Source organism: Mchenga conophoros, linkage group LG16 (assembly GCF_057382185.1).
Source record: "Mchenga conophoros isolate Kocher_MC1m ecotype Shallow Benthic linkage group LG16, M_conophoros_male_GT1.1, whole genome shotgun sequence".
Classification (NCBI taxonomy): Eukaryota; Metazoa; Chordata; class Actinopteri; order Cichliformes; family Cichlidae; genus Mchenga; species Mchenga conophoros.
In genome coordinates this window covers 18304344-18327117 of record NC_140541.1, presented here as the reverse complement: position 1 = coordinate 18327117, position 22774 = coordinate 18304344, and the positions used below count along the sequence as shown (strand labels likewise).

General features: G+C 40.4%; 1 protein-coding gene across 5 annotated transcripts; it reads left to right on the top strand.

Moving 5' to 3' along the window:
- The first annotated feature begins 914 nt into the window (after positions 1-914).
- On the top strand, positions 915-21851 carry ildr2b (immunoglobulin like domain containing receptor 2b). Of its 5 annotated transcripts, none has more exons than XM_085249620.1 (10): positions 915-1132; positions 5916-6245; positions 7061-7180; positions 12930-12986; positions 13908-14054; positions 14176-14340; positions 15239-15352; positions 17738-17942; positions 18730-19396; positions 21308-21851. In XM_085249620.1, the coding sequence occupies exons 1-10, from the start codon at positions 1093-1095 to the stop codon at positions 21341-21343; spliced, it is 1881 nt and encodes a 626-aa protein (XP_085105746.1). In that variant the 5' UTR covers positions 915-1092; the 3' UTR covers positions 21344-21851. The 5 variants fall into 5 exon arrangements, with proteins under 5 accessions (XP_085105746.1, XP_085105743.1, XP_085105742.1 ...); XM_085249616.1 differs by having other exon boundaries at positions 955-1132; positions 17741-17942; XM_085249617.1 differs by lacking the exon at positions 12930-12986 and having other exon boundaries at positions 954-1132.
- Positions 21852-22774: the final 923 nt, after the last annotated feature.

Here is a 22774-nt window from a genome sequence, read left to right as displayed (position 1 = left end):
TGAGTCATTTTATTGCTTCATCTGCCTTTGTTGGGCTTAAGAAACCAAGTGATTTGTATGGTGGGTCTAACGGTGTTGCCAGTGACATAATTCTCATTCTTTGGACTTTTTGTGATTATTTCTGTCCTGGATGCATTTGCATTTTGCCGTCATCTGCCGTGATCAGTATTTTGATCAATAAATAAACAAATAAATTAATAAACAATATCCATATCTCCCCTCCAGAAATGTTGCAGACCACACCAGATCACACCAAACCACACCGTTTTCCTTCAGCGGCACACAAACTGAAATCAGGTGACTGTTGTGGAAGTTTGCAGGAAGAAGAAACATAAAGGTTTGATGTTTTTTTCTTTCTATCCACATAGTGTTCAGATAACTAAAGAACTTTTGAAATGGAAAAAAGACATAATGGTAACTGTAATGTAATTACTTAATTTAGTACAATAACAGTTACATTATTGCATTACTGAAAAATATAACGCGATTACAGTAATGTGATTAACATCCAATACTATGCACTAAAAGTAGTTCTTCAACTTGCTTTGGTAAATTCTGATCAACATGATTAAGCCTTTGCTTTAGGTTTGATAACTTAAGCATTGAAAAACTGTCAATCTGATGTCAAATCTGACGTTAAATAGGTGATACAAACTTGCTTTTGCAAGTACCATTGTAATGTGTATATAATCGAACTGAGATTCTCTAAGGTGAAAAGGGTTGAATATGTTTGCAAGCAGCATATTCCATTAATCTTAATTGTAGGGCACTGCATGTATTATGATTGGGGCTGAGCCACCATAAAAGTTTGAGCCTAGAATCGCCCCTGCAGACACTTCTAATCAACCTAATGCAGGAGCCAAAATTATCCTGCAACCGAGACACTTATGACATACGCTGTTTTTGTGCCGAAATTTTAGACTGAAGTTGTCTGAGAGCGGTGCAGTGTTTGTGCTGAGCCTCACCTCCCTGAGAAGTGGTACAGTCCCGTTAGACGCAGTCCGAGTCCGGTCGGCAGCAGACGCAGTTAGCGGAAAACGACATGACCAACAAACGGTTAAACTACTCGTTAGTATAAAAACGGACAATATAATGAACGTTTACCGGCTGGCTATTTTTTTGGGAGCCTCAGGTAGGTCTTACCTTCTAAAGTAAAACGTTAAAATGTGTTTTCTTTACGGCTAAAGCGCAGCAGGTTGATCCCATGTAAACTCGGTGCTTATCCCAGACCCAGGGGCTACACGGGACTCAGTAAAGGCTTCTTTTTGTTTTATTTGAGTGAATAAAGAGAAATAGATTCTCAGTTACAGCGATGGTTTGCTCCATTAACATTTATAGAGCAACCCAAGTAATTATTTTCTGGTATTTAATGCTGTTTCGATCGTATGTTGTGGTCCTAAGATGTTTTACTGATTTGTGGGTTATAGCTTTGCTATTACAGGCACTTCTTTGTGCTGTGGTGTTTTTTATAAAAGTACTTTTTTGGAGTACAATAATAAATACTACATGTATTTTAGCTATTTTCAGGTAGATGTGCTTGAAAAAAGGCACTTCTGTTTGTTTTCGGAATCTAAAATACAAGAAAATGATGCATGTCTTTGTTATTTATATTAAGAAACTCATCTGAGTTATAGAATAACACAAGTGATCTGTTTCACTATCACTTTATTAGTCAGACCGATTAGTTATACAAAATGTAAATATAAGGCCACTATATAATTTATATGTATAAGTGTGTATATTTAAGGGTACCAAAAAAACAGGAAGGCTGGAAATGTACTGATGATGGTGCATCTGTGAAGAATGCGCTCTTCACGTCACTTGTTGTGAACATTGTGAGTGTTTTGTGAAACTGCAGTGGCTATATTCATCCTTATCACTTTTTGTTGGGCTAATGAGTCAATGTGAAGGAATGTATTGCAAAGTAAAGGCAGGAAATGTGACAGCTTTGGAGAGGAAAAGTCTGACTGCTCAGGAAACGTGCTGCTTCCAAGAGCAGGGCTTTGACCTGGGAAACATTTGCGACCACATACTGTGCTCACCCCGGTTTAAACTGGCATCTAATCTTTAATTGAGGCCTTTATGTTCCTTTATGTGTTGAGGCCTTTCCACTGTATGCAGGTGGTGAGGGTGTGACTGTCTGCTGCCTCTGAAACCCAGTCATTAACCTACAGTGAGTCACGGCAGACAGTAAACATTGGTTAACAGGTGTAATCATGATGCATGTCAGCAGTTACAGCAGTCCTCACTCCTCTCACCTCAAACTCATGATATTCATGAATTCCAGTTCATGGGCTAACGGTTTGATTTAAATCTCTTGTGCTTAATTGGTTTGTTCACATCCAGCTGGAGGAAGGCCTGACACTCCCATTGGCTGGGAGTCTGTGACCTCCTCCCCCTCTCAGTTGCTCAAGTGGGACAGGAGAGGGGAAGCCCTAACAATGGACTGGTCCATGAAAAAAAGAAATACAGGGAAGACCACAGCTTTCTGTGGCAGGAATTTAGGAGCTTGGTGACCCTTCCTCCTGTTTGTGCAGTTAAAGTGTATCAGAGGAAGAAGTAAGCTGATGACGTCGACCAGCTGGCCTCAACTTAATGTTAAAAACACAAAGCTGACAAAGCTTCAGCATGCTGATTAGTCATTTAATGAGGAAGTTGACTAAGATGTAATCAGTGTCATATCCGTAACTCTTTGTTTCAGTTTATTTTTAGCTCCATGTTAGTGCATTTGGAGAAAACCAGGAAAATTTATGACTAACTAATAAATTAGTTATTAAAATTATTGTTGATTTTTTTTTCTGTTGATTTATTCATTCTGGTTTAAGCTTCTAAATGGAAAGATTTGCTGCTTATATACCAATATTTTTCTGGCTTCATGGTAGGGCTGCACGATTTTGCATAAAATGAGAATCACGATTTTTTGGCTTAGAATTGAGATCACGATTCTCTCACGATTTTCTTTTCCAGTATAAATATTTATTGCACTTATTAACTGCACATCAACTTCGTAACAGTTGAGACTGAACAAAAAAACAATAAATAAACATAAAAACAACAAATGTCTCACGTTTTGTTGTTGCCGCAAAATGTTGTACTGCTTGAAATTCCGTCTCCACCGTTGCTCGACACTGCGTGTATAGAGCAGGTAGTGCAACAATAGAAAAATAGTTGCGGGACGGCACTGTGTAGCGTTTGTCTAGGGTGTTGATCATTTTCCTAAATCCCTCGTTTTGCACAGTGTTGATGGGAGCCATATCTTTGGTCAGGTCATAAGTAATAGCCTCCGTAATTTCTTTGTGCCTGCGGGAGTTCGACGTGTATAGGGAAGCGCTGTATAAGGTTCCCGTTATTGATGTTTGGGTGGTTGACCGGGACGGATTTTCTCCTGTTACTTTCTCGTCATCCCTGACTTGTTCTCTGTTGTTTTTTCCCTGCTAATTTTAGCATCACACGGCACAGCTTCTGTATCACGTGGTATAAGGCTCCGCCCTTGTCATTTGTTGAGCAGGAAGAGTGAGCGCTTGTTTTCATGCAGATTACATCCCGGATCAAAATGCGGTACAATCGTGGTCGTCGTCTTTTTTTTCTTTTTTTTTTTAAGTATGAATCGAGATCGCGATTTTCTAACGATTAATCGTGCAGCCCTACTTCATGGTGTAGTCGTTTACACATTTACTCAACAATTGAAAGATCCCGTGACCCAAATCCCTCTGGGATTGTGTAAGGAAAGGCATCTGGTGTAAAAGAAATGTGCCAGATCAAATATGTGGCAACTCCTTATTAACAAGGCAGCAACTGAAAGCAACTACTTCTTATTCTTAATTGAATTTCTTTGAGTTTTGGATTGTTGGACATGTCAGAAAAAAAGAAAACACAGCAGCTTGACTTTATAACCCTTTTCCTGGGATTCACAGACAAAATCAATTACTCGGATAACACATCCTTTTCAAAGAATGTGGTGTAGATCCACACCCAAATGCAATGAGCTCTTTCTTTCCTCCACCTCACCAATTTTTCTGGAATTAAGCCTGGTAGTTTTTGCGTAATCCCGCTGACATACAGACAGACAAATAAAAGCCCAGCAGTGATGACATTCCTCTACCTTGGGTCTCCCTTCTGGGGGAAGAATAGTTATTCGCAGTCCTAACTGTTGCCTGGAAATAGGGAAACTTGATGTCTTTTCAGAAGAATGCTGTAGAGGTGCTCATTTGAGATAAATGTCTAAACACAGTGTGTATTCTCCTCTTACTGACCCTGGGAGATGCAGGCTGGAGGACTTGGTTTTGTTTTGATTTCCTGTCTTCTGGGGCATGTTTAGAGTTGAGTTCCTGCCCCACCTAGAGCTAATATGACTACCAGAAAATCCCCATCAGACTGCTCCACCCCCCTCCTTCTATGATGACAACCCCCTGCCTCTCCCTAGATCTCCCCAGCCCCCCACGCACACTGGAATTTAACCTTCCTGACCCCAGCACCGAACAATAGCGGACCCCCACACACTTAATCTCTCCTCCTGTCTTTCTTTTGGTTTTGATATGATGATAATGACAGTTTCTCTGAAGTACAGAGTCATCATCAGTCATCTGTACAGATAAAGATGAGATGCAGCTGCTGCTCTGCTCATAAAGTTGCCACTTTCATCATTTTACTGTTTTCAAACTTTTCTTATCTAGACTCACCTGCTAGTTTATCACCTTCCGCTAGTTATGCAGTCTTTTCCTTCACCTGAAGTTTGATGACAGAGAGCAAATTATTACAGAGTCGGCTTCAGAGCATGTGAAATGGACAGGCAGCTGACGTGCAGTGTCCACAAAACACAGGTTATAAACTGAAATTCACAGTAAGATGCATTATATGTGTATTTAAAAGAGTGCTACAGGAGGCAATAAACTCATCCTCTGAAAACCTAGACAGGCTACACAGTTTAAGGATAGATAAGCTAATTCATTATTCATCATGATTCATCCATCCATCCATCTTTTTCAGCCAATTAAGGCTTACAAGAGGGTGGGACCCTATCCCAGCTCCAATGGGGCGAGGGGTGCAATTGCCAGTTTATCACAGGACTAGCACAGAGACAGACCATTTGCACTCCCACTCACATCTTCTTCATGATCTAGTATCCATGATTACAAGCAAACTAGCTTCACGTGCTGATCGTTCCAAAGACACTTCCCAAAGTTTCACTTGCATAGACCCATGCACTCCAAAATCAGCACCCTTAGCTGTACTACTTACTGAGATTGCTGCCAAAGCAGAGACTGTTCAGAGAATAATTAACTTGAGCTTGAGCTGCAATAACTGACTAGAAAGAAGTCAGTTGAGGGGGGCAGAGTGACCCCACCCCCAATAACACAAAGGTCACATTATCATTTAACACCAACAAAGCTGCAGCCTTCAAAATGACCAAGTAGTGGACAGTAAAGCTGTCTAATATAGCTCATTAAGATTTAAAGGTAAGTTTTGTTAAAGACTGTAGTTTAGCTGTAGTTAAAAAGTTAATAATAAAATCGCAACTAAGTAGTGGTGTAAAGCCTAATCAGATCTTTGACTTACTAACCAAGTAAAATTGATGCAAATCAGTTCTGACATTAAACATATTGGCTCCTCTCATTGTTGTTACATAATTTATTGATTAACAAATATGTTAAAGGTTTAATTTTGTTTAAATGGGACGGATTTTAATGCTTGTAGTGTGTTTTCAGATCTGGCGCTTATATTGGTTGGACTAAAAAATGAGTCTGTAAACTCTGTATTTCATTCTGCAGAATAGGTGGAACTGACTTGCTTAAGTTAGCATCGTGCATATTTACCATTTGCATGACTTAATAGTCAAACTGAACTGATATGTCCATTTTTAGTAGATTAACAAAAGCACCTGTGCTTTATTCTTTTTGCTTGTATGTGTCCATCAGTGTGCGTGTGTGACAGTGTGCATGTCTCAGTGCAGAAGGAAAAGCAGTATGCAATCCTCTTCCAGTCCGTGGTCCTCTCGTGTCAGTACCAGACGTCCTCCGTCCAGCTCCCGGTGGTGCAGTGGTGGTACAAGTCCTACTGTCGAGACCACATGCAGGAGTCCTTCTCCCTTTCGGAGACCCTGGGCATCAAGACCTCAGCGCTGGGACCCAAGTCCCACCTGGAGTGCTCTGACAACACCCGCACAGTTCGGGTAGTGGCATCGTCCCAGGGAGCCTCCATGACGCTGGCTGAGCACTACAAAGGCAGAGACATCAGCATCATAAACAGTAATGTCGCCACTTTTATCCTCAGTGAAATAAGGTGAAAGACTGTTTGATCGTCACACATGAGTCAGAGCTGACGGGGTTTTTTATAAATAAATCTCTTCTGCTCCAGTCCTACAAGAATGGCGGTACCACACAGAGGCCCCCGCCCTCGCGCCCATTCATATGTGGGCTTCTTATCAGGACAAAACACGTCTGCCATTTAAATGTGTCAACAACGGCCTCCTGTTGTCACAAAATCCAATAACAATAAAGGCCAAAGGAAATACATGTAGGCCGATAATGACTTTCTTTATGTTTGGCAGTATTTTTTTCATTACTGACATTAAAAACAAACAACTGACTTCGGGACCCTTAACAAATTTTCTTCACATCCAGATAGTTTGTGGTGTTTTGTTAAGAACATGACTTACATTTCCTCGCATTTCAACTGAACATGTTTTTGTCAAGACATGACATTCTCCCTCCCCTTTTTCAGTATTGAGTCCAAACGTGAATTACAGATTTTGGATCTTTAGATGAATTCAGACTTTTTGATTTATAATTCTAACAAAGAGACAAGCATAACTGGGAAAATACTCTCACTTCCCACTGAACAATCAATAGCATGTCATCGATCTTAAAAGAGTTCCAGTTCATAGTCCTCAAATTTTGGGCCACAGTCTTATTGGGTGGCGTCAGTGTTAAATGATTCCGCTTGAATTTTAAAAATGCAGCATTAAAAAGTTTGCTTTGTGAACACGTTGTGCCATTTGACATATTAATATTTGTAAATATGTAGAAATATAATCTTTGTCCTTGTTTTGTAATCTGTGCAGAAGCAGACCTGCGTATTGGGGAGCTGCAGTGGGGCGACAGCGGGGTGTATTTCTGCAAAGTTGTGATCGCTGATGATCTGGAGGGGAAGAACGAGGATCAGGTGGAATTACTGGTGCTTGGTAAGCATGCGAGAAAGTTAACCTATATTTTTCTATTTGTTTGTTTGGGAGTTTTTTCCTGCGCGTTGTTGGTAAAGGTTTTAGAAGTGGTCTCTTAATTGTGCTGCATTCCCGAGTGCCCTTACTACGGTTTCCATGGAAACAGCTAAATGGTGTTTCCCTCTTTACATGCCCTCGATCCTCTGTAACGGACTCTATTCTTTAGCCGGTCGCACGCTTTAGAGAGCCGCTGTGGAGCCGTTACATCTCAGGTCAGTTACACAGTATGTCAGGAGGCTCAAAGACTGCAGGGGAGCTTCAGCTGAACAACAGCGAGCGTGTTTGTCTGTGTGGCGTTTGCTCATTGGGGAGTATCACTGGTTAATCATTATACATACCTCCCAAATCTTCACTAAACTGCCAACACTTCAGCACTAAGATCAGAGAGTCATGACTTACTGTAAATCTTGAAGTAGCATTTTCACTACGTAAGATTGTCTTTTTGTTTAACCCAGACTATAAGATGTTGAACTTGGTAATATGTATTTTCAGACCAAACAAGAGCTTGTTAACGGTCCCCCTCCAAGCATTGATGTATTCAATACAGTTAGATGAAAATATTCCCTTCATATCAGCAAAAGCTGAGCCTTTTGCCTCAATTAGCATGTACAGTGTGGGATATGTAAATTAATCCCTCCCCTTTCCTGCTGTCCCTCCCCTTCCTATCCCTTTACTTTTTCAAGCTTTACTTAGTAGTTCTCACACACAGTGCCAAAATATCTGGAGGCTGCTGTTTTGGTGGAGCGTTCAAAGCCCTTTAAAAAATCCACAGTAGGTTGTGCTCATGGGACAACAGCTAAGTGCTAACTGCCAACACAAATCATTCAGATGAATTAGCGCTCACTTTTACTGCTTATAGTAACAGTAATGTTAACTTCACTCGTCCGGTCTCTCTGCTCCTTTGCTCTGCATGTGTCTGTTTCACCATCACACACAAGGAGCTAAAAGGCAAACACACAGAGTGAAACATAGAGCAGATGATGGCAGTAGAAGTCGTGCACATGTAGACATGCACATGTAGATATGAGGATATTATCGAACAACTAATAATAGCATCCTTCTTTTGTTGGATAAACTTCCCAACTGTGACATCAGAGAGATTAGCCAACTCTTCCTGGTTGATAGGATTGGTTTCTTTGGTCTGTTGCCTATGAACCCTGACTGTGTGAATGAATATATCTGAAGCAACATTCCAGATACCTTGGAACTGGAATACAGGAAGTCGGGAGTGATGTCACTCCTGAGTTAGCAAGTTCCAGAAAAAGCCAGGGAAAACAGGATTGTTAGCTCAGGGTTGATGGGACTGCTCCGACTTTCTGAGGTGAGGAGGTGTTCCAGATTCAAATTCCGACTGGTAACTTTGGAATTCCAACTTCTGACTTATACAGGAACACAGCATACTGCTTCGATGTTGCTGTTGCGCTGCACTTCCAGGATCAAAAAGTCTACTTGGTTGTTTGTTTTGCTTGTGATATGAAATAAATACGACTAAAACACTTAAAAAAATAACTGATGGTGTGATCTGTTAGTTACTTTTCTCCCTTTATGTTAGGCCAGCCTGATGCTTATGAAGTCTGCTTATTCATGTAGCCCTCTTTAGTTTAGCACTAATCTGATTACAGTCTTCTCCCAGGAGAGAAGAAGGGGCTTAAACGTGTGAGAATAACAAGACTCATTTGGCTTTAGTGCTGAACTTCTTAGCTTGTGCATGTTGTAATTTTGAAGTTAGAATTAGAAAGTGTGTAAAACTTTTTCTGTGCCAAACTGGTTGTTTTTAAAAGTTTCTGGTACTTATATTCAACTTTCTTCACCAGCGTTACTACAAAACTGCTGCTTGGCTCTAACTCCATATTTAGGCTACAGTTCAAATATGAAAGCACATGATCAAAAAAACATTCTTTGCGTGTTCTTTTGCTCACCAGCACCTTGAACGCTGATAACATTTACTCAGTTCTCTTTCACACTCACTCCCCTTCCCTCCCTTTTGCCTTGCAAAATCTTCTCATGCACTCCTCCATTTCCAGTGTTGGGAAGGTTACTTTTAAAACGTATTCCATTACAGAATACAGAATACATGCCCCAAAATGTATTCTGTAACGTATTCCGTTACGTTACTCAATGACAGTAACGTATTCTGAATACTTTGGATTACTTAATATATTATCATGCTTTTTACAACAACGTGAATGTACTATTGCTGTGTGATTTATTACTATTACTGAAGGTCCACGACTCCGAACTGTAGTAAAGGGACCTCTGACTAATACGGCGGGGTCCCTGTCGGCTGGTAGCCGAAAAATAGCTTTACTTTGTTGTGTGGGTCAATTTTTCTTGCGAGAGACAGAGAGAGGCGTTGAAAGACTGCTCCAACGGAACTTATTGTTTTCGGAGGAAAACACGAACACGGTGTACAGTCGAGTCTTAATAGCTTACTTACAACTGGGCTCGTCAGGCACTCTTCTTGGCTGCAGTGGTTATTATTATATTTACATGCTTCCAGCTCCCGTTTTTCCTCGATAACAACTCGTACCTTTCCACTCCCCTTTTTTTCCCTCCTTGCGCTCACAGACCCATAACGTGTATGGCAGTCCATTCTCCCTGCAACACGGACTACACTGCCCATGATGCTACATTCTTGTAGCATTCTGCCTGTTAGCTTAGCACAACAACAACGAAAATGCGCTCTCTCACCCAAGAAACACACAGTCGCAGAGAGAGAGAGAGAGCGTCGCCCTGTAACCATGGCAACCGTAACGCTGCCGCCTGGAACAAAAGAACGTAGCTGTCAAACAAAACCCAAACAGTCCTGACCCGCGACAATATGAAACAGGAAAGTACTGCAGTGTAATCCATTTATTTCAACAAAGTAACTGTATTCTGAATACCACCCTTTTAAACGGTAACTGTAACGGAATACAGTTACTCATATTTTGTATTTTAAATACGTAACGGCGGTACATGTATTCCGTTACTCCCCAACACTGTCCATTTCTTACTCGTCGACCTCCCCTCCCTCTCGGAGCTGCACAGCTCCTCAGCTCTCTCAGGTTACGGATGGTATGCAGTCAAGTGAGGCAGGGCCAAGGTAGCAAGGCTGTTTTTTTCCCCACTCCTTAATAAGCGCTTACTCAGCACACTCTGCAGCCTCAGTACCAGGGGTTGTTTAGTCTACCAGTGTTGCCATGTCAGACAGTAACCAGTCTTTACTGTAATCAGGGTTTTCAGACCTCATAATAAGCACATTAAAAACATCCGTAGCTGACTCCTGCACACCTGTTGCTGATCCCTTTCTGTATTCAGCGAGTAATTTCCTTGAATTTTTGTTCTGATTTTGACCTTTATGTCATACATATTGAGCACAACAGGCACATTGTTTCACAGCAGCGCGACTTGCATGACCTTGTTTTGACGAGCTTGCGCGGTAAATTGTTGTCCTGGTGCCATCAGTGTCCCAGTTTCCAAACCTCCCTGTCTGTTGCCTCTCACGTCTCAGTTGCTTGCATGTGTTTGGGTGTCTGCATGCATGTAAAATGATTAACAGCATTCAGTTAACAGTGTGCAGTTTTAATGTTAATGCTGAGACACGTCGACTGTGCATGGCATCAAAGAAAAAGGCTTTAATAGTTTTTTTAAGTTTTACTTTATTTTATTTAGCTTTTTTGTGTGTTTAGTTCCCTCTGTGTTTCCCTATCTGTTGTCTTGATGCATGCTCAATCATCCAGGTAAGTAAATCCCAAAAGGTTGATTCTGTTCATCTGGACGTAGCGTTTTCAGTGGGAGAAACGTTTCCTCACTCATCCAAGTGACTTCTTCCGTCTCAGCTGACTTCAGGTTTCCCCAACCTTATAAACAGTACATTTGCACAATAACTGGGCCTTGTTTCAGTTATTGTGCAAATTTACTGTTATTGTGCAGATGAAGAGAATCAACCTTTTGGGATCCCTATCTGTTGCTCCCTCTGTCTCATCTTTCTGGTTAGTGCCTTTGCCCTCCTGTGCTCCCTTTCATCTGACATCTTGTTAGTGTTAGTTTTTGTGTTGCAGTGTAATTGTCTCTTGTGTTTTTTCCTGATTTCTTTGAAGGTTGGTTTTCTTTCATGTCAGGTTTTACTGGCTCCTTTGTGATTATCCTGATTGTCTTTACCCCTGTCTTGTTCCAATCAGCCCCCAGTGTATAAATAGTCCTGTCTTCCTTTGTATTTGCTATAATCACCTTTTAGACTCTGTGTTGGTGTTTGGGAGTTTCTCTTAGCTTAGCCTCCTTGTGGCCCTTTCTATTTTGTGTTTCCTTTAGTCTCAGTTCAACTATACCTATTAATTTGCCAGCAGCTAATAAAGGCTTGCTTTTTGTTAGTCTACCTCTTGCTGTCTGGCACGTGGGTCATATTGTAGTTCAAGAGATCAGAGAGGGATCTCTGGGAACAATGAATTTTATGTTATTATTAGGGGTGCAACGATACACAAAATTCACGGTTCAGTTCGTTTCGATACTTTGGTGTCACGGTTCGATATTTTTTCGATACAAAAAAATTTTTCATGTCAAGTTATTAAAATTATAAATATTTCTTTTAATTCAAAAGTACAGTTTTTAAATTAAATGTTGCTGAAACAACAAAATAACAAAAAAAAATGTATCTGATGGAGAAATCGCTCATATGTGGAAACGAGAGTTTATTACAGATATATGGCTCTTTCCAAAATAAAAGCTATTTTGTCGACAGCAATAAAAGTAGCGATTGCCCTCTCTATCTCTTTCATGTTCTAACAGCTGTCTAATTGAGTCGGGTAAGGTTTGCAGCATGCGTGCTTGTTGTTGTTTTTGTCTGCTTCCACTTGTCTTTGCACTAGCGTGATGTCGGCGTAAATGTGCAGTCATATTCGTTGTGTTCCCACCAATTTAATTGAGCATTGCGTGGCACATCCGACACACTGTTGTACTTTTGTCCACGATGTGCTTAAGTAGGGTCATTCTTCACATGAAAACCAAAATAGTTCCAAACTCCAGATCTGAATGACGGTGGAGGAGGTTCAATTTCGGGTAATAATAATAATAACGGATTGGATTTATATAGCGCTTTTCAAGGCACCCAAAGCGCTTTACAATACCAATATTCATTCACTCTCACATTCATACAGTAGAGTTGAGGCAGTTGCCATGCTAACTTGAGTGAATGCATATGGGTGGCGCTCAGTGGATCTGCGCTTGAACGCAGATCCACTGAGCCCTCAACACAGACGGCATCGTCAGAAGAAAAGTTGACCAAATAAATTTAAAATTTTGTATCGTTCAATACATATGCGTACCGAAAGCACTGTATCGAACGGTTCAATACAGATACATGTATTGTTGCACCCCTAGTTATTATCTATATAAAACATCCTGGTGGTACAAATGGGAAGTAAATGGACCTCCAGATCAAAAAGGGTCAAACTTTTGGGATGTGAACATGTGAACCACATGTCACGGGAGTCCATCTAATAGACATTTCAGTTTGTCACAGACAGCATGGTCAACAACAAACGTCTTCATTGATAAGTTTGATATTTTCTAGATGCAGACCCATTTTTTCATACTTAAACTTTCATTCCCCAAATAGTGCATGACCATTAATCATCTGCCTTCTGCCAAATTTGCTAATTTGCCTGACCTTTTGACTCCCGCTTCCCGCTTCCTCTGCCGGCCTTCACCTGTCCTCTCCCTCTCTCTGCAGGCAGGACAGGTGAGCAGCAAGATCTACTCCCTGAGTTTGATTTGGAGATTATGCCAGGTACGGTCCCTACGCTGCATGTCTGTCTCTCTGCCTGGCATTTTCCAGCTTTTCTATTGCCTCCTGATGTTTCTAATTCCAACTGACCAGATAAAACTCTCTTTGACTAACAAATGTACATTCACTTGTTAGAAATTTGACTGAATAAACATGACAGCCTTGTAGCTGGAGCTTCTACGCCCGATATGAACACAGTTAGTGAAGCTACATGAAGCCAAATTCACAGAGTTGTAGTTGTTATTGTTTACCTCCAGTTATGATTTCAAATTTCACAGGGGAAATGTGTTGTTAGTGAGTGGATTTTGACTCTTGGCACACCCTGAGGAAGTCTGTTGTTATGGTTTGGATGGTTCAAAGATGTGAGAACGGATAAAAGTAACTCTGATTTCCTTTGATATCCCCTAAAGTTTCCTGTTTGTAGGGGTCTGTTGTCCGGGTACATCAGTGGAGGAGAGCGCCAAACATCAGCTTTTTTTAATAGAAAAAACAGAGACTGGGTTTATTTTTTTGTCCAAAATCTTTGTCAGTTATAACATTTCAGCAATTCAAATGCTGAGATCTGAAATAAACAAAGACATTTCAAAAAAGACTGTGAACTTCGGAGAACAATTTTCAGCCCTTTGGCTGAATTTCTTCACTCAGCTTCATTTTTTTTCTTTAACGTAACGTTAGTGATATTGAGCTTTTGTCACAAACTGCACAAATCCTTTTGAGTTTGGCCCAGTCTGACTTATTTTAATGGTTGTGGCCATATTTCAGTTGCATCTAGTTACCACTAGATATGACTGTTATGTGAAAATCTTGGTTTTGCTGACCTCCACTGGTTGAACTTCTCACTTTGGTGTAGTGATGTTAAATCACTGTTCAGAGTGTTTAATCATTGACTGTTACCTTTTTTTTTTTTGTATGTATGTAAATCAGAATGGGCGTTTGTGGGATCTGTAGTCCTGGGCAGCATCTTGCTCCTGCTGTTGTTGGGGATCTGCTGGTGCCAGTGCTGTCCTCACTCCTGCTGCTGCTACGTCCGCTGCTGCTGCTGCCCTGACACCTGCTGCTGCCCACGACACCGTGAGTAACACAAACAACCCAATGACTGTCCTGCATCCTCTTTAAAAAAAATGAATGTCCTTTTTTTAATTGAATATCCCCATTCTTTAACATCAACAATGAAAGTGTGTTGTTTATGCAGTGTATGAAGCGGGGAAGATGGCAAAGAGCAGACAGCCTGCTGCTCAGGTCCCTGTGTATCCCTATTACATTCCTGGTATACCTACTGTGGTCCCTGTGGCCTCTTCCTCTTACACGGACACAAAGATCAACTCGATCCCCTCAGTGGAGAATAACCTGTCTGGAGGTGAGTAGTAGAGGAAGAATTCAAATGGTTCCTGAAAGATGAGAATTATTTTGTAATTTTACAGGTAAAATTTCAAAATAAGTTATAGGCCGCCTGTATGCAAAATATATTTAATATTTGCATATGGTAGTTACGTGTTGTTTATTGTGCTCATAGTTTATTGATGGAAATTCTAATTTCACCTTTGTGATTTGTAATAAAATAATCAAAATTATTAAAACCCCAAAACCGATTAAATACTTTGTCAAATCTTACTGCTATTATTATTATTATTATTATTATTATTATTATTATTATTATTATTATTATTATTCAAAAAATAGATGAAAATGAACAACTTAACTGATTTCTTTGGAAATGACTTCTTTGCTGGTACTGTTGGAGGATGGGGTCAAAATGACTGGGATCAGCGGTTCTAGTGTTGAAAGTTCAATAACTGTTTTTAACGCTTTTGGAGAGGCAAAAACAATATTGATGAGCTCAGTATTCACTCTTCTTTATCACTGCTTTTGAGCTCTAAAACCTTCTCTGAGGACTATTTGAACAAGTGGTGTAATTAACGTTATTTATAGTCTTACATAGAAACGTCAGTGACAGCTGCCTTTTTCTCTTCATCAAACACTGACACGACTAACCTTCATTTCATCCATCATCCTTGTCTCTACAGTGAAAAGTCTGAATGTCTGAAATGTCTGAAGAAATGTTCTTCTCTTTTTCCTTTTTTTGAATTTAATCTGTTATTAACACGTAAGGTTGTTTTGTCTCGTATACTTTGCACACTCAAGAGTGTTTGTGTGCGTCCTTGCATGGTTTTGTTTTTCTCAATCTATCTATAGGTGTGTGTGTGTGTGTGTGTGTGTGTGTGTGTGTGTGTGTGTGTGTGTGTTGACATTCACAGTGCGCAGTGGTTACCAGCTCAAAGCCAGTCCAACCCAGGACTCAATAAAAGTTCTGTACTACATAGAGAAGGAGCTGGCTCAGTTTCCGCGCAGCAAGATGGCAGCATTCAAATGTAAGCCTGCACAGATTAGGCTAGTTTCTTTAATCTGTGTGGCAGTGTGTGCGTTTATATGTATGTATGTGCTTTATGTGCATGGTTTGTGGGAATTAAATCTTACTAGTTGCCGTCTAATCCTTTCATATTTGAAAAAAACAACATCTGTCCCTTTTTTCTCATTCACAAATTGCAAGGTTAACTTGTGGAGTCATGCTTTTTCATGAGTTTGAAAACACACAGTCATGTGAAAATATGTGAAGCACATCTTCTTTTCTCAGCTTTGTCAAGTCAGAGTTGTCTGTGTCTCTTTTTCTACCTTGCTAAATCACCATGGTAACGTATACTGAACATATAGTCTGGTTAGAACCAGGTTATGTTCAGAGTTTTGGCTTAAAATTGTCATTTTAACGGATTCTTTTATTTTGCTGCATGGTTCAAGTGGAATAAAGACTCTTCTGGGGAAATATGTAATTTGTTAAGCCGTACTTAACAGATGAGTTGAGTAGTCATTATTATCTGATAATGTCTCTGTCTGGAGTAAGTGACACTCACAGGGATTGTTTTGTGTAGGAGTGAGTTTTATGATCTGTGAAACGCCCCTTTTTAAGGGAGTGCACACAGAGGCATTACAGAGAAATCCACCATCATGATACCTGTTATCTCCAACGTGGGATTTAGGTTTTGTCGACTCAGCTAAAGCCAAAAAAAAAAAAAAAAGCCTGTCTGTGTAGAATTTCCTTTGTAATATTCCCATCATTGTCACTGCAACCAAGTGAAAAATCACCACCTCTCCACCAGAGTGCTTCACAGCTGCTATGAGGTGTTTGTGCTGATATATGTTGATTTGCTTTTCTCCAAACGTGACGCTTTAAAGCCAGACAACTCCGCTTTGGTTCCATCTGTCATAAAGGCTGTATGAGGCAGGCAGGATTGAAAAGCCAAAATGCAGACTCTCAAGCAGGACTGAGCTCAAAACTCAGCTCTATTGCTGGAAATACAAAGGACATGAAACCAAACTGGGAGAAACTAGAAACTAAACTGACAGGCAGAACACACAGCATTAAGGGAGATCACAACACTGGACAGAGGGAGACACAGACAATATATACACACAAGAGGGAATCAGGGCGAAGAGGAAACACCTGGGGAACACAGCTGGACCTAATCTAATTGACGAGACAGGGGACAAAACATGTTGCAGACAATACTGGAGACTATCAAAGTAAAACAGGAAGTACGAGAAACACACACTATGACGCAGACTGACTAGGTACAGGGAACAGAGGGAGCGAGACACACATTGAGCGAGGGTGACGTAAACACAAATGACACAAACAGACTCACACGCAAGACACAGCGATGAGACAAACACGCAAGATGAGTTTCAAAGATAAGAAAGCAAAACCTGGAAATACAAGTAAACATAAACATAAATGAATAAAACTCAAGACTAAATCTGTATAAACTTGAACTTAAATCATCATTATAAAGGAAAGAATAAAAAAAGGCTGGGTAAAGTCCCAGTACCATGGCATCATGTGTACAAAGAACATTGTTCTAAAAGTCTAGAGGTTTATTTAGAAGCAATTTTCCAAACCTTTCCACAAGAATATTGCTTTTAGAGAGAAGATGCTTGTACCTGGCAGCCCTTCCAAGCATGTCATACTTGTTCAGTCTGTTTCTAATTCTACAGTCTGGACTTCCAACGTTTAACATGCTGACTGGGGCCTGTAGAGCGAGAGGGTCTGAGCAGTGTGAAATTAGGGTGAATTTGCTGGAAAGGCCACTTGGGAAGATTAAATTTGTAAATAATCTTTCTCACGGTGGAACGATGCACTGTTAATGACTACGGAGGCAGTAAGGGTGTACATATTTTTCTCACAAACTGCTCTGCTTTATGGGTTAGTTTTTTGCTAAATAAATAACAATACAGTGTAATATGTCACGTGTTGTTGTTCATCTGAGGTAATTTTAGAACCTGAGAAGGACCAGATTAGTTTTTTTTACATTGTCCTGAAATTTATAACCTTAATAATCTAAAGGTGTAGATTATTTTTCACAATTGTACAAAATAGATCAGCTGAATCCCACATAGAGGCTGGAAATATGAGCACATGTATGGAGCATTAATGGCATCACTGTGGAATGTCTGGGATACACTGCAGTTCCTGTGTTCATAATAATAATAATAGTAATAACAAAGACAGATCGTGCATTTGTCATATTAATGTTAATTAATTTGTTCCCTAATGATTCTTTTTTTAATTAGAAAAATAAAAAACATCGTCTGATCCTATTCTTCCTTGAATGCATTCATACCTTTATACCACCCGCTGTTCATTCAAAATGACTTTATTAGTATAAACAGCAAATATCATGTTAGTGATGTGTCTGTCCCAGCAGCCAGGAGCATATCAGAGCTCAGCTCGCTTCATGATGGAGGGACTACAGACTTCAGAAACACCTTTCAGGCGGTCCAGATGAAAGCACTTCCACCTATCGCAGACCTCGATGACCTGTCGGTGCGGAGAGCAGCTCCACCTACACAAAGCCGAAGACTCAGACAAGACAGAATTAACCACTCAGATGATGAACTGGACCGCAGGTAAGGTGGAGAGATGCTTCCCTCTGAAGAGTTTCTATCAGGTTGTTGTGTTTACTGTTTAATGCCAGAAAACATTTGACAGTAGATGTGTCACGGTGACGTCTTTATGTTGCTTGAAACAAAGTGAATCCAAAGATATTCATAGGCAAAACACAATAACACCATAAAAAATGGCTGAAATACTTTTTTGTCAACCACAAATTATTGCTAAGGAATGTAATTTTGCCAGTAGAAACAATAAATTATAATTGATCCACTATTCAATGTACTTCACTGCATCACCTGCAGCAAACGTGGCTGCACGTTTTTTCCCCCTTTGTAAGTAAAAGCAGTCCAAATGTAAACCTCCTGAAAGTGACGTGTTACTCTACGACTATTTTCTCTCACCAAAACTGTTCATGAATAGAACGTTAATACAGGTAATTACCATTTTAAAAAATTGTTGAAAGAGCTGTTAAAAAGCAAAATTAAACCAGGATGTAAACATTGTCTGCAGTAATGGCTTTTAGTGTAGTGGTTTACACTTTTGCCCAACAAATGAAAGATCCCTGGTTTGATCCTGGGAGGAGACACAAATTCCTCTGTCAAACGTGCAGAGCATCCCGCTGTAGTGACCCATTGAGAATAAGGGATCAGCTAAAAGTAGCTAACATGGGAGTCTACAAGGGTTTTCTAAATTGGCTTCATTTGTCAGCCCTGGAGGTTGCTGCTTGGTGAGATAAATGTTTTCTCCAGTTTTGTTTGTTCTGTTATTAACATGTATAGCGTGGGCTGCTTCTCGCTGTAGGTGGAACTGCCGATCGGAGAACCTGCAGAGAAAGACGTTGGGCAGAAGAGGGCGCACGGGCTCTCTGGATGAGCTGGAGGAATTCGCTCGGTCTTATAGCGCACATGGACGTCGGGGTGCGCCATCAGACCGGCCTTATGAGCGGGATTACAGCCCTCCCAGGCGCTCCTATAGAAATGAACATGATGGCTGGGGGCGCCGCAGCCCGTCACCAGTACTGCAAAAGAGAAGGGACACGTGGGACAGTGATCGCCCGTCTCGACTGCCCCAAAGCAGAGCCTATGATGACACCTTGCTCAACAGCATGCTTGAGAGTAAAACGAGGGGCCGGGGAAGGGACAGAGGTGCTGGGAGGATGGACGAGGACAGTGACACTCCCTCTAAAGGCAGCTCCAGAGGAAAGGGCAGCGATAGTTATTACAGCCGTTCACCTAGCAACCGCCCAGAAGATGAGGACTCTTTGCCTCCGTACTCTGAGCTCGAGGCTGAGAGATACCGCAGGGCTGACCAAACTACAGAGCGGTACCGCACAGCAGAACCTCCCAGATCAGAGAGGTACAGGACCACAGAGGCAGCCATGAAGCCCTTCTCTTACACCCGCCCCAACCAGGGAATGTCCCACACACTGCAAGGGGGCAGAGAGGAGAGAGAAAGGAGCAGAAATCTGGTGAGTTACTTATAGCAGGAACAAGGACTTCCTCTTCTGTTCTTCAGGAAAAAGAGCCTTGAAATCCTGTAAACTGTTGCAGGACAAATCTGGTGATATCCTATTTTCGTCTTACTGTCAGCAAATACTGTAAAAAGCATAAAACCAGCAATGTGTCAGTCTAGAAACAACTGTCTGTGTAATCAAGTCATGAATTATTCCTTTCTGTCAATTAATGTCCTCAAAAGGTTTATGTAGTTTAAAAACTATCGTTCATCCTGACTTAATCCCACATTCATCATCATGATGCTATGAAAAAAAATAGTAAGTAAAAATGTTTCCAGGTGAACTTTATATATCGATATAATTGGAGTCGAGTTGGGACCTATTGTTTGTTTCCAGGTTATTCCGTACTGAAACGGATTCATGGACAAACCCCCAATTAATTAGCAGTAGCTTTGTAGTAGCCCACAGCTCTGCAATCAGGTCAATGTTTTATTGTTTTTCAGATCACTCTTATTATTTTATAGTCCACACACATACTGTTATATGTTCAGTACTAAAGCAGTAGAGTTAGCACACTTTCTTTCATAGTAAGTGGAGCAGTTATGAAACAGACAACCAAGTATATCCCTACAAGACTTGGTGGAGACCAAAACTGAGCTAAAAGGGAGCAACTCACTTGCTTTTATCACATGGTTGGAAACAACTGTCCGGTTGACCTATTATGTAACTTCAAGGCTGACTGCTGTATAAATAAGCATTCAGCTGTTTATCTCTTATATAAATTTAAAAACAATATTCCACTATACACTTCTGAAGCACCCATCAAAAGATGTGCAAAGTGGCCATAAAAAGATGGACATGGTCAGCAACAATACACAGTCAGGTAGACTGTAGCATTTAAATAATGCTCTTCAAGTGTGCCAAGAAAACTTTCCCCACACCACTGCACCATCACCATGTCCTGAACTGTTGATATAAACCAGGATAGATCTGTCTTTTTATGTTTACAACAAATTCCATCTCTGCCATCTGAATGTCGCATCAGAAATGAAGATTCATCATTCAAGACAACGTTTTCTCCGTCCAATTTTAGTGAGCACGTGTGACTTGTAGCCTCAGTTTCCTGTTCTTAGCTGACAAGAGTGGCTGTTGCAGTTGATCTGCTTCAAGGTTCAACGTGTAGTGTTTTCAGAAAGGCTCTTCTGCATACCTTGGTTGTAACCAAACATTATATGAGTTACTGTTACCTTCCTATTAGGTTAAAGCAAGAAACACTATCACGCAATGTTTAAAGTCATTTAAATCAGTGAGTTGCTTCCCTGTGATTATATATTTGTGTTAACAAGCTTTTGAGCTGGTTTATAAAACAAAATAGCCGATAAATGTTATAAGCTATGCTTTCCCAAAATCTGCTAAAGCTGGTTTCAACGTTTACAGAAGCACTGTGTGCGTAAACTAACACTGCTGGTTTGAGCTTTACATGAGATTTGTTGACAGTAAGAAATATAGAGAAAAAAACATCTGCCTTGTCCTTTAATATCTTTTATATATCTTTAATAATGTCTCTCAGTGTTATGTACATAATATGTATTGTGGATTTTAGATTTGTGGTGTCAACACTAAATCATTTTGTGTTGTTTCTACACGACTTTATGTAGCAGTGGCTTTTCTAACCTAATTTTTGATAATGAATGAAAGCACATTATTCCTCTATAACACAGCCTAGCATGCAACCATTACACACAGGCTTTCTGGCTTTCTAAATATCCCAAAGTCTTTCTTCCTCTATGAGCAAGGTGGCAACCACTGCAGTATTGCATGATTTCTGTGTATGGTTACAAAGCTCTGTCCCCAGGCTGTGCTAACCCTGCATGAGCATGAAAGTGAAGTTCCTAATATGTTGCTCTTGGTATGTTTCCCTAACAGAGCACTGCACTGAGCAGGGACTCACTCATAGTGTGACAGGGTCTCCAGCCTGGACCCAGCACAGCGCTGCCAGCCTGTGCATTAAAACTGTCCTGCAGCTGCGCAGGAGATGCTAACTGTTACAGCTCCAACCACAGCAAGTCAGGCTCATCTCACTGAAATAACATCACTGAAAAACGTCAGTAATGAATCCTGAGGAAAAAGTGGATTTAATATTTGTGTTTTTGTACATGCATATCATATTTTATTTGTTTGTTTGTTTTTTAATTTGTCTTACTTTGTATTTCAATGATGTAACTGGACTCACACTGGTGCCAAGGACAGATTTTGTATTTTATTTTTTTGTTATTCAAAAATTTTAGAACAGCAACCAAGCAGCCTTCAGCCTCCATACTTCTCTACTACTCTGCAGCTCAGGTTCACTTTGTATTTTTGCCTTTGCCTGTTGTTACCTGTGTTCCTGGAAATACTGCGCCTTGAATTTGTACTACAGATTGCAATTGCACTGCTTAATAACTTTTTAAATAAAGAAAACTTTGCTATAGTCTCCTCTTTCTTTTGGTTAGTCAGTTTAGTCTTTGCTCTGTAAAATATCGGAGAATACTGAAAAAAACACTCCCAACCCAAAATGGCGAAGTCTTCAGAAACACAACAGGTATGTCTGATCATTTTAAAGGGAAACTGCTGTTTGTAATACTGACATCAGATTTTTGGCGCATCCTGTTGAACTTTGACTCATTTAAACCGGTCAAAGGATTGGAGTTGGAGTTGGGGTTGGTTTATTTACATAATGAATAACTTGTCTTTATATATTGCTAGGAAAAAAGGGAAACAGGAGCAGTGATTTAATGAAATGTGCAAACATAAATGACAAAACAGAGTATGTACAATTCTTATAATCTCCAAAGTCAACAACATTTTTCTTCACCACAGCCTGAACTCTCTTAGACAAACTTTCTTTTCATTTCTTTAAGCAGTCGTCAGCAATCGTTCTCCAGGCTTCTCGAAGGACATCTAAAGCTTCTTCTTCTTTGGCTGTCTTTTATTCTGTTCTCTGTCAAGGTGATCCCACACTGCTTCAGTAATGTTGAGGTTCGATTTCTGAGGATACCAATCCATGACTGATAGTGTTTTTCTATTGAGGTATGCTTTTACTGCATTTGCGGCGTGTTTGAGATCATTGTCATGCTGAAAAATTAAGCCAGATGTTCTCCAGATGGTTCTGTACAGTGAGACAAACTCAAACAGATGGTTGATTTCTATCATTTTTGTCAAGATCCACAGCACTGGCACCCGCTTCAGATGTTATCAGTCCAGCCCAAACGATGACAGAGTTTCAATCTGTATTTTACAGCTGGGTGTAAAAACTCACTATTGCACCTCTCTCCTGACCTATCAGTTGATTTGAACCAGCATTGTTTGATTTATCACTTCATAAGACCTGTTGCCACTGATTTTCAGTCCAGT